At 46.5% G+C, this 17,754-nt stretch overlaps 1 protein-coding gene across 4 annotated transcripts in view; it reads right to left on the bottom strand.

The window, feature by feature from the left end:
• The window catches only part of MFHAS1 (multifunctional ROCO family signaling regulator 1), a 44,381-nt gene that overhangs the window by 7,279 nt on the left and 19,348 nt on the right, over positions 1-17,754 (bottom strand). For all 4 annotated transcript variants that reach the window (XR_006162985.1, XR_004417935.2, XR_004417936.2 and 1 more), the window contains exon 2: positions 2,138-2,264. Coding sequence is in view for 1 of the 4 variants with exons in the window: in XM_033060007.2 (XP_032915898.1) it covers positions 2,138-2,264 (127 nt within the window). In the remaining 3 variants the exon portion in view is untranslated. The remainder of the gene's footprint in view (positions 1-2,137; positions 2,265-17,754) is intronic.

Here is a 17,754-nt window from a genome sequence, read left to right as displayed (position 1 = left end):
CTGGGGTCGGGCTATGCCCGCCGCCGCTCCATGCTGCCTCCCTGCGGCCAGGCTATGCCCGCCGCTGCTCGGCCCCGCCTCCCTGGGGCCAGGGCATGCGCACCGCCACTCCAGGCCACCTCCCTGGGGCCGGGGCATGCGCGCCGCCTCTCTGTGCTGCCACCCTGGGGCTGGGCTATGCCTGCCGCCGCTCAGCCCCGCCTCCCTGGGGCTGGGCTATGCCCGCCGCCGCCCCGTGCCGCCTCCCCAGGGCCAGGCTATGCCTGCCACCGCTCCGTGCTGCCTCCCCAGGGTCGGGCTATGCCTGCCGCCACTCCGTGCTGCCTCCCCGGGGCCAGGCTATACCTGCTGTTGCTCCATGCTGCCTCCCTGGGGCCGGGCTATGCCAGCCACCGCTTTGCACCGCCTCCCCAGGGCCGGGGCATGCCCACTGCCGCTCCGCCCGCCTCCACGGGGCCGGGGCATGCCTACCGGGGCACCGCGGGCCCCTGGGCCCGCCTGTACCAGCAGCCACGGGGCCCCAGGCCCACCTGTACTCGGCAGGAGGGGCGCTGCGGGCCCCTGGGCCCCGCCTTCACCCGGCAGCCGCGGCCCTGCCGGCTCCTCCTGTGGCTCATGGCTCACACTTCCGGGTTGGCAAATTTCCGAACTTTCGCCCATATATAAGGCGTATCGGACTATAAGGCGCACTTCCTGGTTTGGGCGAAAATTTTAGTCAAAACGGTGCGCCTTATAGCTGTGAAATTACTGTAATTTTCTCTAGGCTTCTAAACAGGGAATGTGAAGTAAAGTATAAGTAACACAGGCCTTTTTGAGAACACAAGTTTCCTGCCAGCAGAATGACTGTGAAACTGGGACACAGTTAACAGACATTGTGGAAGGCAGGCTAGAGGACAAGGAGGATAGGAGGCATAGCCTGACAGCACAATACAACAAAAATGGTACCTACAGGTTAGAAACGTGCTGTGCCAAGTACGCACACACAGGAAAACCAAATGAACAGGCAGTAGTGACCTGTGGTTCAGTATCAGAGCAGCTTTTCTGCCCCAGGTGGGCACTTCAACCTCACCTTCACATACAGCTCAACAACCACCCATCACTGAAATATTCTCTACCAGAAGTGGCATTTTGGAATGGGAGGGCGCTGAACAGAGAGAACAGCATCTAAAGCTACTGTCAAGACACTGAAGTGACAGTAAAAGGCATTCACATACAGCACAGCAGCAGACACCAGCAAGACACTCAGCTGCCCCTCTAAGCTCCCCACCAAATTCCCTTGTGCCACTCCAAATAGAACAGACTATGGCTGAATTTCTGTTTATCCAGAAAACCCATGGATCAAAAAGACAAGGCATTGGCTGCTTTTGTGAGTGTTGTTCCACATTTTTCACACCACAATACAGCTCTGTTTTCCAAGCACATTCCCATTCTGTGAAGTACATATAGGCTATAAATACACAAGAGGGCAGGGCTCCTGTCTGGGAGGACCTCACCAAGTTGGAGGACTGGACAGTGCTGTAAAATTCAACAAGGACAACTGTGTAACTCTACTCCTACAACAGGACAACCCCATGCACCACCATAGCCTGGAGTCATGCTGGCTTGGGATCTAGTGGAGAGCATGTTGAACACAAGCCAGTAATGCATCTTATGGTAATGAAAGCCAAGTTAATAAAATAATAAGGGAGACTCGGATAAAACAAAAGGAAAGAAGTTCTGTCCCAGAATAAAGTCTGGAGAGGTGGTAGCACCTCCATCCTTGTCATCCAAGGATGACACCCTCACCTACACAAGGTCCCAAGGAACCTGACCTACCTGTGACAATTGTCCTGCTTGACAAGGGAGTGTACAGAAATCTCCTGAGGTCCCATCCTACCAAAATCCACCTATGACTGCATTATCTCCTGATCTGTCCTACCCAATGTGTCTTGCATCTGCCACAACACAGAGAACACCTCAGCCCATTTCACTGTACTTTTTATCCTCTGAGTGGGCTATTTATAGCCACAAATAATTGGAACAGTCCCCAGGTTGTGGGGCTGCTACCTTCCAGAAAGAAGTGCTTAGTGAAGGCATGTTTCATGTAGGATTTCTGATGTCTACTGACAGGGGAATTAGGTCTGCTTTCTGGTCTCACTTGGAACAAGGGCTGATCACAGTAGGAGTAGGGGGGTAAACCAAGGCAACATTAACTCGCTCGCTGCCGTTCTTGGGACAGATGATCTCCGTCAATCCCTCTGGTCTGGGCTGACTCAGCAGTTCTCCTGTGAATAAAGGAAAACAGTGAAAACTTTTAAGCATAAGCAAGGCAATTTTTTCTTTCAGCACATTCTTCCTCTACCCCTCACCAGGTAAACATCCATGACTGATGCAGGTGAGCACTGCAAGAGGGCTTACTGGTCCTGCAACACAAGCAGGTACAATACATGTAATCATGGTGAGTGTTCTGAGTACAGCTTGGAGACATGATGCTCCCCACACACATAACATCTGCCATCTTTCCAGTCTCTGCTTTGAATCACTGCACACAGCCTCGAGAGCTCCTTAGGAATTTGTAACATCTAGACGGAAGACACCCTAATGCCTCTTTCCCTGGGTGCATTTGCCACAACTGCCAGGGGAGTGCCGCAGCATCCTGTCAGGACCCTTGGCTATGCTATACTCTGTTGAGTATGTAAATCACAGCTCCCAGCTGTCAACTCTTCCATAATGGAGGCAATACCAGTTCTGTATTGAGTCAGTAGCAGTGGGGGGCTCACACATTGCCTGGTATCCCTCTGTGAAATGAGATGCATCAGTGCTGCTGTTCAAGTGCCAAGTTGGCAGCTCCTCACTGCTGGTACCCTTGCAGAATGTAGTTCAGGGCAAGACACAGAGCAGCACAGTGAGAGAAGAAAGCCAGTTGCTGCCATGTGTCCAGTCTGGGGGAACACTTCCCCAACAGCTTGTTCAGAGTAAATCAAGTTTCCTCCTGGCTCCATTCCACACATGACTGGCCCCAGCAAGGGGGATACTCCAGTCATCAACATGCCTCAGAGTAGTCCAGCTACAGCGTATACACCCAACAGCACCAGAAACACCTTTTGATACCTGTCTGGGAGGTAGTGTCTGCTCTCAAAGGCAATATGAGATGACCAAAAAGGTTTAAATTCTTCTGAGTGCACCTGCATGGGTGCCAAACAGACCTACCCAAGGCAGAGGCATCAGGTCACACCTGGCTTGATCAGTGACTTTCTCTAGAGGCCAGCTGTAAGCAGGCTGCAGCCACAGGTCCACACAAAACTCTCTGGACCCATCAAGCAAGCTGTCCCCACTTCAACTAAAACACTAAAGACAAATGGTCCTTGGACTCCTCCATTTTAAAATGCGTTTGCAATAAATTCCTCTACTGTTAAAGAATATCAGAAAATGTCTCGTGTCTAGTGGCTATTGCTGGGCATCTCAGGAAAAACAGAAAGGAAATCACACTTCATAGTACTGCTCAGCCTGTGCAGCAATAGCACAACAGGCAGCCCCATCATGGGGCTTCCCTCTTCCCGTCACACTGCTTCTCTTCTCACTTTTAGGAAACGGCATGTAATTTCATATAATGAAAACAGAGGGGAGGGCTTGGCAAGCTGTGCTGATTTGACACTAAAGATAACCCACTGAAGTGATTTTTTCTGAGAGGAGCAGTTAGGCTTCCTCTATGTCTGACAAAAACTGACAACCAGTTAAACCACTGAAAGAAATGGATATGCCTCTGTGAGAACAAACCCCGGGAAAGCTCACTCTCCCGGCCTCAGTACAGGTACCAGCCTGGCCTGGCCCGGCCCCGCACCTCTGCGCGGCCGGGCAGGGCCGGGCCGGGGAGCGGGCGTCTCGTCCCGGCAGGGCCAGGTCCCAGCGACTGTTAGGTGGGGGAAGGCCCATCGGGCGCTGAGATCTTGGCTGCTCCCTCCTCCTCCACAGCGAGGCAGAAATGTCGCCCTGTAACACCCCGGCAGAGCAGTTCCGGGCAGGGATCGCCCTGCCGCTCCCCTCCGGACCAGCGAGGAGCTGGGCCGGGCTGTCCGGCGCAGACCCTGCGGCCGCGGAGTATTGCGGGGGAAGGGGAGCGCTGAGCTGGGTTTTCTCTTCCTGAATGGAATGCAGCCAAATAACACACTATCGTTTCTGGCTGGGCCCCTCCTAAGATCCTAGTCCAGCCCAGCAACTTCTGAAAAGACTCCGTATCAAAAAATAGCTCCCGCCGTGGCCCGGAAGAGATCACATGACGATCTGCAGGGCCGGGCAAAAGAACTCTTTCACTGCAGAATGAAACTTGCAGACACTTTGTTCTCTCTCCTGAGAGAAAGAAAAGGACTGAGATGAAGATCAGCACAGAAACAGCATGAAAACACCGAGGTCAGACAAAAGGAAGTCAGGTCCCAGATGGAAGGGACTGATGAAGATGCCTCACTCTTGGACAGAAATTTCTCTTTTCTAAGCTGTGGAGAAGAGACTCTTGTTTCCCTATAATTCAGAAAGGCATTATGGGGTGGATGAAATGTTCTAATTGTAGCTAAAGTAAGCAGATGTTGAAGTAGCTGTGATCCCATGAGGAAGTTTGAATAGAGAGGTGAAGATCCCTGCTGCCCCCCAGGGAAGAGAAGAAGAAATACCTTTGTTTTCAGAGATGAAGAGAGTTTTTGTTTGAACTGTTACAATCCTTAATGCATGCCCCATAAGTTAATATGGTCTTCAATTATGATTGTGGGAAGACTGTTAGTCGAGGAAGGGATTTTTTTACACAGTGATCAGATTTCCATTCTCCTGGGCAGCTGATTCACTGTGACATCGAGGCCACGAGAAAACTGTTTCTGTGAAATCTCCACAGACTGAAGAAAAGTCTCCTCTCCCAGGTAAATTGGTGAATGACTATTTTTAGAGATGGTAAACTGACTGATTTGTTTCTGTACATTGTTAGTGTGAAAGAAAAGAAGTTGTGGGGGGAGGAGAAGTGTTCTGAAAATTTTATTCTGATGATTATTATTATTTTTTCTTGCAGTTTGTAGTAATAAAATTTTTCTTTGTACCCTGTAAAGTTTGAGCCTGTTTTGCTTTCCTCCTAATCCAATTCACAGCAGGAAATGAATAAATAATTCTAGTAGGTGTAATGGCGATTTGGCCAACGCCAAACCTATGACATAAATGGTGCGTTGGCTGGGAAATTTCAAAATTGGTGAACCAAAACCACTACACAAAATTGGTGCTTCCGCCCAGTTGAACCGAAACCACGACACAAGGAATATGCACAGCTCCCCTTGAGAGATACACAACTTGTAAAGCCAGCAATTCCACTTTGCTCCCATGGTCTGCAGTCTGAATTCACATTTGGTTTGAGTACCTCCCCTCATCTCACACCTACACTCAAACCTGAACTGGCAGAGCAGCTTTTAAGCGAGGTAGATGGGCCTTCCAAACCAGAAGAAATGTGACGGCATTGGCAATTCAAAATTAAATCTGTAAGGCAGCATCTGTATATGAGCTGTCATACTTTTAAAACAGCATTGCACCCCATCAAGCATGTACACCACAGGGCTTAATCTCCCAACAATTCCCCGGTTTCCAACCCTAGGAGGTTGACTTCCAAACTGCAGTATTGATAACTGTACTGAAAGCACCATCTCTGAAAGATGAGTCACAAAATCAGTGCACCATTATGCACTTTAAAGACAGGGCTAATATCCATTAGATCTTAAATCAGAAGAGTGCAATAAAACTGGTCTGCCTGCATGAGCCTGCATTCCTCTGTCCATCTTCCCACTTCAAAAATACTTAGATGGTGATTTCTCAAGCAGAGGAGATTGCTGTAGGGTAAAACAGATGACTGATTTGTAGGCAAAACCCTTGCCACCACTGCTCTTCAGTCACCCTCCTTTTCTTCATGACTTTATCTTCCCCTCTAGGCTGTCTCTGGGATAAAGGCCACCTTACCCTGTACCCAGCCCCAAGCAAATCTCTTCCAGCCCCACTCCCATTTCCCGCTGACATACATGCTGCTTCACAGAATAAAGACTTTTCTTACAATTTCTCCATAAGATATATCATGCACCAGGTGGACAGGTGGTCATCTATGCATCCTTAATATTCTTTCCCATTTCAGCTAAAAGATGTCCTGCTGCTTTACTATACTGTTCTCATCACCTTCTCATTGCAAACTGGTCATCTTTGCTGCACAAACTCATCATAATACTAAACTAGGTATAAGTAACTAAATCACACCTCATATCACTACTGAAAAAAAAGCCAGTGCAAATCCCGCTGCAATATGGAATGCAATGTATGCTATAACAAACTAGCATTGAGACACCCTGCTTGGATACAACTCTCCAGGCCCAGAATCTCTTGGGAGGTTTCAGAAACCTCACATTTCCATTCAGAAATTATTCAAACTGTAGGGAATTAGCAATAAAAGTCTTCAGGGCCATAGCAGAGTGGGATAGAGGAGATCCAATGAGGTACTGGACTGACTGACACAAAAGGAAAAGCTAAATGCCTGGCATGGGGAGGAGGTTTGCTTAGTTTAATTACTAAGTTTAAATGCAATTTAAATGTAGAGCCTTGTGTCTGCAGTACTTGTTCTGCCCCTACGTGCAGGCTGTATTTTGCACATTCCTCTGTGAGCACATCACAAATTTTACTGGAAACCTCAGTTCTGCCTGCCCTCTCTGAAAGAATGCCTGCAGTAGCACACACACAATCGTGAAGCTTATCCTAGTCTCAGCATGGACTTGGTTTTAATGTTAACTTCCACAGAAGCCAATAAGGTTTTAACCAAAACTCCAACTACTTCTTCAAGTAAGACTAAGACCAAAACCTTAGTCTTAAGGCTGAAGACTAAAACAGTCAAGTGTGTGAAGAACAACTTCATTTTCCAGTAGACAAATCTGCACGACTAAGATTTTTCATTTGCTTTAAGAGCATGAACCCTATTTTTAAAGGCACTTTAATGCTGGGTACTTGAGGACCAAGGCCTGATGTTTAGATGTATCTAAATCCCAGATATGTTGATAGTAGAGAGGCACCTGCCAAGCCTGGTTAAAAGCACCTGCAAACAGAGAGCAAATGCTTAAGAAGATGCTCCTTGGCTGCCTCTAATTTGCAGTGGCACAAATGGTGCAGAAAACTTTTATCTGTCCCATGGCCACCCTCCTGGTGTTTTGGCACAGAAACTGGTCTCCCAAACTTGGCAAAATGTGCTGCCCATCAAATTAAAGTTGAGACACAAACCAAGATCCTGTCATGAAACTACCATGGTTAGTTTGGCTGCTGCCATAAGCTGGTTTGTAAACTCCCCCAGGCAGATGCGCTGAGCTAGTCATGCTGCCCGCACCATTTAAAAGAAATGTGCTACACATGAGAAGTCACAGGGAAAAACAGGAACAAACCTTCACCCTTTCCCAAGGCTCTACCAGAAAGGCCTGTTTCCTTTCAGCATTAGCCAGCTCACCTGAAGCAGGTACTTCTATGTCAGCAAGATGTTTTTCACTGCCACTGTTTTATCCCAGAACACACAGGCACATGCTCACTCAAAGCTCCTGCTGGTGATCAGACCCATGCATGCTGCAAAGCACACTTCACTGGTATTTAGAAAATATCCATGAAATGCCAGATATCCATGACAAATCAGAGAACTAGGAGAGAGGCTAACAGCAAGAAAAGTGAGTACTTGTAGTAATGTTTGCTTACTCCATGTTGGCAGCCAGACAATGCCAGCTGTAAGCCTACTTGGCTACCTAACAGATAGGAAGGTTTTGCATGAAGGAAGAAAATCCCACTCAGACCACTTCCCTTCACCCAGTTCCCACTGCAGTGACTGTGTTAAGTGGCCCAAGGTTCCCCATTCATGTATCAACAACCTATTGCAAGGCCATAGGGATGAGATACCCTACTCTGGTCTGTCATACCATCTCCTCTCCCTCAAAGCTCCCAGGACAACACATTTGCACAGTATCAGTCTGATGATGTTTATCATTTTCATGCTGTCATTTCTGCTGTCAGGATCTGGGTCCCATAGGGACAAACAGCCAGCAGTGGATGAGCAGGACCTGGCCCCAGTTCTGTGGTGTTGCTTCTCTCTCTTCAGTCTGCCAGGGACCTTGACGATACATTGCTCATGCTTTACAAGGGCATGAGAGCCAAAACCAAGCTGCTCCTACATCTTGCCCTGCTTCAGCACTGATCTACCTACTCCATCATATAACCTAGAGCTGCTCCAACCACTCTAGGACCCACTGGATTTTGCAGCGTCAGTGCTCATATGTTCTCTTACCCTAAATCCCTTCTCACTCTTTCTCCTTGCTGAAGGCCTTCCAACACAAACCACTTTAAGGGGGATTGACAGGAGATAGACTTTACAGCTCAGCTTCAACTGCTTCTCTGTCAAGCCTCCTTTGACTAATCTTTGCTTGTGACATCTCTCAGCATAGCACTCAGCAGTCATATCTTCAGAAGAACAAAGAATAGAACACTTCAACACTGCTTAGATACCCAAAGCATGTGTCCGTGCTTGGTTTCCAACAGCAGTTGGAAAACAGGGCTCACATGAGAGCCCTGGCTCTCAGAACACCCTCTGCATTGTATGCAGTCCCGTCCCCTTTCATCCATACAACTGCAATGAAATTGGGTCTGGAGAAACTACAGCTTCTGTGCCTGGTTGTTTGTTGTTTTAAGGTTCAATAACTGGAGCACTTACACAATTACAATCAAAACTGTCACAGAGTAGGGTGAGATGAATACCCACACGCCCAGATTTCCCCTTCTGCTTTAAGCACAGGAAATGCCTTCATACACTGGGACTTAGCAGCTAGCTCTACAAAGAAATCTTCCAGGAGTCTTGGCACAAGGAAAGGGAAGGAGATGGTGTCTCACGACAAGCCTGCTTCTACTCCGCACCATTTAAATCTTCTCTGCCACTCTCTGCTTAGATGAAACTAATTACTTGCTTTTTACAAATGTTGCTGTGCACGACACACAAGCTTATTCTCAAGCACTGTGCACAGAAAATACTACTCTGTACTGGTGTGAATTTTTAATATGCTCCTTGCAGCACTGCCTGCATGTCACACACAGAAATATTCCCCAGAAAGCTACAACACTGCATTTGATTTACTTCTGGAGTCCTGAGTCACCTGACCCACCCAGCCTGCTTGAGGCAGAGGGCTGGAGAGAGCCCTTGATTTAATTTTTTTCTCACTGGAGGTCATTCTCCTGGCTTCAAATATAGCCAAAAAAAGAAAGAAGCTGAAAGCAGAGAGATCACAACATCACAAAAGGGAACAGAGCAGGGTGAAATGCACATTATGAACAAAACTTTCATAAGCCTCATGTTGCAGTCCCCAGACAGAGGAGCTTAGAACTCGCAAACAAAAACAACAGCAAAACTCCCAGTCTGTCAGAGAGCCCTACTGGGAGAGACTGCTGAGCAAAAAAGGCAACAGAGAAGAAAAACTATGTTGGTAGGTAATGATCACAAAAGCAGGCTGGTGAGCAGAACCACCAAATCAGGTAGAGCACATGCCCAGGAACAAATGAGCCTGGGATTTGATATAGTTTAAAAGAAAAGGGAAGGCTTGAAAATAAAAAGAAAGCTTGCTCTGGACATGTGGAGTGGGAAAGGCAGCCAGTTGCAAGACAAAGGACTAGCCTACAGAAGTGAGTCCCCAAGACCAGAAGCTGACAGCACAGAGAAAAGGGTGCGGAGAGCAAGGGTCAGAGCTTTCCAAACCGATTTCTCCTTTGAAGGGTTCAAGACTAGAAACACCAACAGCTTCCTTGAACACAGAGCAGTCTCTTGTGGCTGCCCAGCTCCAATCTAGAGCATCCCAACTGCTAGAGGGAAAAGCTCAGCCTTGGGGCTGCTGGCTGATCCAAGCATTGAATGACTTTCCAGCTCCTGCATTCACAGCATCAGCTGTCTCTCAAGCCAGCACCTCATCTCTAGGTCTCACAGCTCTGACTGTGGACATATATATGATGACTGCACAGAAAATTGTATTCTCAAGGCTCTTAAGTGATGTGAAGTGAAGCAAACACAAAACAACCTCTGGAAACAGACAGTAGTGCTTTTCAGCTTGGAGCTGACAGGTCCAGTTTCAAAACCCAGAGCTGCACTTCTCCAGGCCAGGAACCCCAGAGGTGTTACAGAAACTGGGCTTTGCTCAGTTCAAGCCTAGGCAGCTTTTCCCCCTGCACTTTACCTCCTACCTAAAAAGCTACCAGGCTAATAATCTTGGTAGGAAGCCCAGGGCTGAGGCAAAGGTCCAGGAGACACAGGCAGACAGATGCTGTACCTGGCAATCACTAACTCTTATTTTCTGCCACTGAGGGAATGGGAGAGTCACACAAACACACCAGTTACTGTCCAAAAGGTTTAAGTGGGTTAAATACCCTCCCTCTTTTCCAAGTCATTATAGGGTCAGCTATCTCTTAATGCATCACTGTCACAGCAGAAGAGGACATTGACACACCCCAGCATTTGCAAAAGCTCTTGGGAAGCCCTTGCCACTGGATCAAGCACACTTCAGGGTAGAGAACTTGAGTGGAAAGTGTTCTGGATGTTCGACTCAATAGCTACAGGGGGCTAATTATTCAAATTCAAAATACCAAATAACAACTCATACACTAGTCTTCCCCTCATGAGTTATTTGAGATCATCCCTTACCAGTGTGGCAGTACAAGGCTTCCAAGTACAAAACCTGGAAAACCCTATGTTTTCCCAAAACGTTAGTTAATTGTATTTTTCTCAGGCACATAGAAATTAACTATAGTTAAAAATGGAATTTAATTAAAAGCAAATTAAAAAGAACCCTTACATTCTCCAAACCACACAATTTTGTACTTCCCCTTTGCAGACTCACAAACACAAATGCAGAGAGCAGTAAATGATAAAACAGCTCCATCAAAATAACTCCAGGAGCGGTCATGAAAGTTTCAGCCTTTTATCTCCTGCTGGCAGTAGAAAATAAGCAGCTCTGAGAAATAAAAGATGGTTGCCATCTAACCTGTTCCTAAGCCAGTGTGGGTAAGTGATCGACCATCAACATGGCTGCACAATGAATGCAACTTCTCTCCTCCTTCTGCAGTCCATGAGATACTGAGTGCAGACAGCATTTATGCCAGGTAACACTGACATTTCAGCAAACTCCTGTGAGGAGAGAGGGCTGTGACTTTTGACATTACTGCTCCTTCCAAAAAGATGAAGAAAGGGGATGAACAAGATGCCATTTCTTCACTCTCTTCCGTGAAACTCAATATATTTCAAATAGTATTTCAGCATGAGTAGCCTCCCTTGTCTAGCTTCATCTCTACCTATTCTGTTGAGCACTCCATCTTTCTTCTCCCTGTGCAGTAGGGAAGGTGGAAACTAGCCATCTCTTCCCATTAGTGACCAGAGCAGACAATGGAGAAAGGACGTGACCAAAGGGGGCAAGCAAAAAGCATAGCATAAAGTCTTAGAAAAATGAAAGGGGGCACTGGGGAAAGATGGAGAAAATAAAACATCCTTCAAATTGCTGAATGTTTTGCTGTCCTTCTAATATCTGAAAAGCCTTTTGAATTGGCAGGCTTCAACACAGCACTTTCTGACCACTTCAATACAAGGCCATGAAAAATTGATTTGCTTCATTAACATTTTAGGACCTTATTAGCTGGAACGAAATTGACTATCAAGATATTTTAAGAGAGAGTCATGGTGTAATGAGCTCAGTGTGAATTATCCTCATCCCAGAATAGAAACAGGTCTGTCACTGAGTACCCAAGCCCAGAATCTACCTTTTGGTTATTTTTAATTCCACCCCTTCAGCCGTTTCTGCCATAAGCACTTTTTTAGTTTGCCAAGGTAAGGCACCAGCTAGAGAGAAAGCTGCAGCCAGCCCCAACCTGTCTGTTTTCACCTAGTAATAGCATGGGACATCTGCACAAAAAGCATCCACCTGAACACTAGACACCACTGGCTGCAGACAGCCCAGACAGCAACAATTTCCACCAGTCTCAGCCCATCCTTCCATACAGCTTATTTCAAAGCTATTACTCCTCCATCACAAAGGAGACACCGACCCTTTTTTTCATCCAGATGATCAGCACACTACAGATCCAACTAAATGGGAAAAAAACCAAAAAAACAGTTTAAAGGAGTTCTCAAAGCCATTACTATGATAAACAGTTAACAGGCAGAGACCACTGAAGTCTGCAAGGAGTACCAGGATTGGTCACCATCCTGCTACCTCTGTCTCTCTGTGTTTAGGTCACAACACATTAATAGGTGGCCATGTGAGAAGCCAGCTCCCACAGCAGGCCTACAAGACTCAGTCCCACTGACTTCCAGTCTTATGCAACTGATAAGACAGAGCCAAGACTCTACCTGCTCTTCTGCTAAATTCAAAGAATTAGTCAAGTCTGTGAGACATTTTTCCTCACAATAGTCCAGGTTACTAATATTGTATCCAGAACTTACTGATTGTTTTCTGCCTGCTCCAACACAAAAACTAGAAAGCCTCAATGCAGGTACTACATGGTGCACTTCAGGAAAAGCGAAAGGAAGCACCTGATGCAGACTGCAGACTGTTGCAACACAATGGTTCACAAGCCCAGACCATTAACTGGCAAAGTGTCCTTAAGCATTACTAAAGAGACAAATCCATGTGCTGATGTCATCTGCTGTTTTTTCCCCTGTTGGCTTACTCCTTCCTCACAAGATGTCCATGCATGCCATGGTTGAAGGCAGAATTCTGGCTATGAAGCCCCTCTTCTAGAAGTTGACAGGTGTCCAGCTGGGAAGTGAAAAACCTGGAGTTTTCCCTTGTAGTAACCTTTTACACTCTGCCAGGCATCTTTTTTTTTTTTTAAACTTACAATAATTTCACAACTATAAGGCGCACCGGATTATAAGGCGCACCTCCAGGAGTCGGCAAATTTCGCAACTTTGTACATTATATAAGGCGCACCGGACTATAAGGTGCGGGTTTTTTTGGAGCAAGGAGCTGCGCTGCATGCAACAGAGTAACAAATTACTGGCAGGTGCTCAATTTGCAAACATTTTTCACAGATCGGTGTAGCCTTTAAACGCAGCCCCAGGCACCCTCCCCATGCCGCGGGACCCGGCACTTCCGATCGCCCCCAGCGCTGGCTGGCACGGCTCCTGGCTCCCGGCTCCCACCGCACGGCCCCGCCACGTCACGGCTTCCCCCCGGTCGGCGGCTGTGCTGCTTCTCCCCACGTCCCCCTGGTTGGTAGCTGTGCCACATGCCCCCGGCAGCCAGCGGCCGCGTGGCTTTCCCCTGCTTCTCCCCAGCCACAGCTGCATGGTTTCCCCCTGCATCCCCCGTCCGGCGGCCGTGCGGCTTCCCCCCACGTCCCCCAGCCCAGCGGCCGCACCCAGTCCCAGCTTCCCCTGCCCGGCGGCAGTGGCTCCCGCAGTTCCCAGCTCCCCCCGCGCGGCTGCAGCTCCCACGGGTCCCGGCTCAGCTCGCAGCACACACTTCCGGGTTGGCAAATTTCTGAACTTTGTCCATATATAAGGCACATCCACATTATAAGGCGCACTTCTGGGTTCAGACCAAAATTTTAGTCAAAAGGGAGCGCCTTATAGTCGTGAAATTACTGTACTTGCCTTTAGCCAGCCAAGAAAAAGGAGAACAAACTAAAAAACCCATGCAAGACTTGCAACTACATGTTCTGGCCAACAGTTTTCTCTGAGATTAAGTAAACTCCTTTCTGGGTAAAAGTAACTTGACTCCTTGAGTTGCTGCTGCCTTAAGGCCATTCCAAAGTTTCAGTGTGTTTTGCAAACTGAACTGAAAGGAGTTGTATTTTCAAACCCATGATGGTAAGTATTCTCTCCCAGATCACTTAAGGTGAGATGCATGCAAAATATTCCTCTGTAAAGCTATTTTGGTCATCCTAAAACACTCGCTGTTCATCAGGACAACACACAGAGCCCACTTAAACACAAGAACATCTTTTTTTTTCCCCTTCAACATTGACTGGTCTAAGAAGAAAAGTCTTTACACCAAAGATCCTGCTCATACTCAAATGTTAAATCAAGTATTTTACCTGGTTATTGAACCAGCTTGAGTTTATCCCTGTTCTAATCTATCAACATGACTTTGTATTGAAATTACTTTAGTGGGGAACTTGGTCTATTCACATACATCACAAAATTTATTCTAGGCTTGTATTTAATTAGAACAAAATGCCTCCTTGGCATTTTCCCTATCCACTTTCTATTTAGTAATAACTAATCTCACACTACATGCTGTCCACAGGTATGGTTTTAGCTGACCAGGAAGCTGCAGAATCAGAGAAGTTTCCTTAATTATAAGAACACCAGATATAACTTCCTTATTTATATATATTTGTTTCATTTACACTCTACATCCTTAGTCAAGGGTTTCTTCCTTGTGAAACAGAGTGTGATGAAGATTTGCATCAAGCTATATGGCTAAAATCAGAGGGAGCAGAGCACTGAGACAGTGGCCAATTCTCTTCTTGGTCTCATGCATAAGGCCACTGTAAAAGCATTGCTGGTGCCCATGGAAGTACCCAAGCAGCACTCCACAAAGCTCAGAGCCTGAGTCTCCCAATGCCAACAGAGGTGGAAACCTGATTTTTCGAATCTGCTCTATTTGTTTGGCTTAAAGTATCTTTTGTTATTATCAAAATTGCTGTCTTCAAAGTTTCGAGTGACCTGCTGGTTTTCTCTTGCTCAGTGACAGAATAAAGCTCTGTCTGTCCTTTTCCTATTAACAGCTTTTACTTTGCTCCCTTTTTCAGAGACAAGAACTAATCTGTCATCTTTTCTTTTTGTGTTGATTTGTGATTATTCAATATTTCCAATAATTTAACCACTCATTTCTGAACCCTCTCATCCCCTAATATCCAAACAGATTATAGACAACTAATTGCTGTAAATCAATGCAATAGCTAGCTTTTTTTCTTACAAATACCTTTTTCCCAATGAAAAGTGCTTATTTATGAACTTAATATTACAGATTATTTTATTATCTCTGCTGAGACCAATCCTTATTGCTTCTTATTCTACTATTTGAATGCCTCCCAGTGAGAAGTCATGTGAATACAGAAACAACAGCTTTGCTACTTAACCCTTACAGAATTCATTGCCTGCTAAAAGCCATCTGCTCTGGGTTCTCAGTGCCCAAAAGTTAACTGCAGCATTCATCTTTGCTGTTTAAAAATCGTTTCTATGGTAGTCCTGTTTGTTACTGGAACAGGAAGGAGTTCTGGGTCCCAGAAAGAACTCATCAGCCTCCCAGGGAAGCAGCAGTGCTGCCAAGAAAACATTTAACTCCTCCACCATTTCCTCTACTCCCCTTCACCTTTCCCTCACAGGGAGTTCTGTTGTACAGTTGAGCTCTTTCTTGGTCCCCTATTTGTGCTATAAACCAGTATGACTTCTAGGTTTCCACCAAGTGGATAACTCTGGGGTACTTATCAGTGTCATTGTACCACAACCCTGACCCACCTCCTTCACACATTTTATCAACACACCTGAAAAACAAACTTACTGGCTCCCCTCTGGATGGGATCTGTCTTGGGGAGAAACCACCTTAAAACTCTACAGTCATTATCTCACACTATCAAAGAGGAGACTCAGGGACATCTTAAGTATAAACTGGAGGTACCCCAAGAGTAAGGATTACTGGGATTCAAAAAAACCAGAAAGCAACAGGATGCTTGTTCTCAAATGCCATTCTGTTCAAACATTCTCAAACGGAAAGTGCTAGAGTTCAGGTTCCCAATCAGGCCTGCTCTGATGAGAAGTGAAGAAGGTGTAGCAGCTTAAGAGGTGGCTGCTGCCAGAAAAGTGGGGAAAATGCTGGCATACTGGAGGAGAAGAGGGTACATTTCAGAGCTACATAACATCATTTTAGTCAGTGCACTTTCCACAGTACAATGGCAGAGGAACAGCCAAAGAAATAAGGTCAGTCACACACACTGTGTGTGCTAATGCCATTGCCATTACAAGAGAAGTAAATGCTGCACTTTGTCCAAGACCACAGTGCTCTAAGATACAGGAGGTCCTAGAGAACTACTAGTGTTTTGGACACAGAGGGTTAAAAGGAGTAGAAGCCAGACTGGACTAGATTAAGCCTTTCCTGCTCTCCACTACCAGAAGTCTGCTCTGTGAACGAAAAATCCTGAGAAAGCAGAGATCTACAAGCTGCTTCTATCTGTGCACGTAAGCATTTTGCATGCTTGGTGCTGGTGGAAATGTGTCCCACACGTCTGGACTTCACCAGCAACTGCCTGGGAGCCAGAGAGAGGCACCTGTCTCCTTCCTCCCTGAGCTGGTTCCCTCCCACCACTGAGTCTCCTGCATTTTGTTCTTAAACACTCAAGCCAGTAGAACAGTCCTCCAAGCAAGGCAAAGCTTTATTAAAAATTACTTCAGATTAAAAAGGGGTTTTAAATCCTTTTGTAATGATGACTAGATTATCCACATCACTCTGCATTATGCAACTGAGAATAAAGCAGCACAGAGCAAGGGGTGAAAGTGCTATCTGCAGTAGAACCATAACTTTGTGGGCAATTCTCAGTTTCAACGCTCATCTGCAAGAATCAGATGGGAACAGGTGCCCTTGGTACATGCCAGAGAAGCAGAATCACGCACAAAACTTGCACAATGCGGCAGTTGCAGAGCAGAGGCTGGTTTGCGACACAGCTTTCAACCAAAGGTGCTGTTTCAGGGTAATACTGATGCTAAATGCTTCAGGAAGCACAGCTAAGAGTAATAAACTCTGACCTGAAGCCTGGGCTTGGGTCTGCCTAAAACATGACAACTTGTGATCCCATACTGGCAATAAACCAGAGGCTTGTCAAGAACTGCTTTCAAGCTGCCCAATCTCACTACAAGAACATGCTTCCAGAATCTGTTCTGGTGTCCAGGGGCAGGAACAGCCATGCAGTAAGTGAACAGTCACACTGCTCAGCTTCCCCTAGCTGCCAGCTTTTAATGGGAAGCACAGTTTTGGCATCTGCAAAGAGATGGGCTGAAGTCCAAGTTACAGACTTGGAACAAACCTACTGCACTTCCAAAAATGGTCCACTAAGCATCTCCTCTCATCACACCCTTTTCAGCCCAGTGGTTGATTGTGTGGGGCATTCTTCAACTTCTTTTTTTTTAATCAAATCCTTGTCTGAATCACTAAACTGAACATGATCTTGGCATGCTCAGCAACATTTTCTTAACATTGTGTTAAACTTCGCTATAGGCACTCAAAAATGTGCATGTGTGTATGTACCTAACACGCAGAAAAGCAAGAGGTGACTTATTTCAAAGAAGGACAAAGAACAAGTTAAAACTAACAGGCAGCTTCAAAAGATTTGTGGTAGCTTTCAATTACAAAAGACACAAAGAAATGTACAGTAATTTCACGACTATAAGGCGCACCGGATTATAAGGCGCAGTCCCGGGTGTTGGCAAATTTCCGAACTTTGTCCATATATAAGGCGCACCGGATTATAAGGCACACTTTTTTTTTTTTGCAGCGAGGATCCACGTGCAACAAAGTAACGAATTAGTAGTGGAATCGCAGGATTGAGGGATTTACTGGCAGGTGCTCAATTTGCAAAGATTTTTCATAGATTGGTGTAGCCTTTAAACGCAGCCCCAGGTGTCCTCCCTGTGCCATGGGCCCCAGCACTCCCGCCCATCCCCAGTGCTGGCTGGCACGGCTCAGTGTGCGGTTTGGCCGCCGCGGCCGCTGCCGC

Source organism: Catharus ustulatus, chromosome 5, assembly GCF_009819885.2.
Source record: "Catharus ustulatus isolate bCatUst1 chromosome 5, bCatUst1.pri.v2, whole genome shotgun sequence".
Taxonomy (NCBI): Eukaryota; Metazoa; Chordata; class Aves; order Passeriformes; family Turdidae; genus Catharus; species Catharus ustulatus.
Note: the sequence above shows the minus strand (reverse complement) of the source record. Positions and strands in the feature narration are given on the sequence as shown.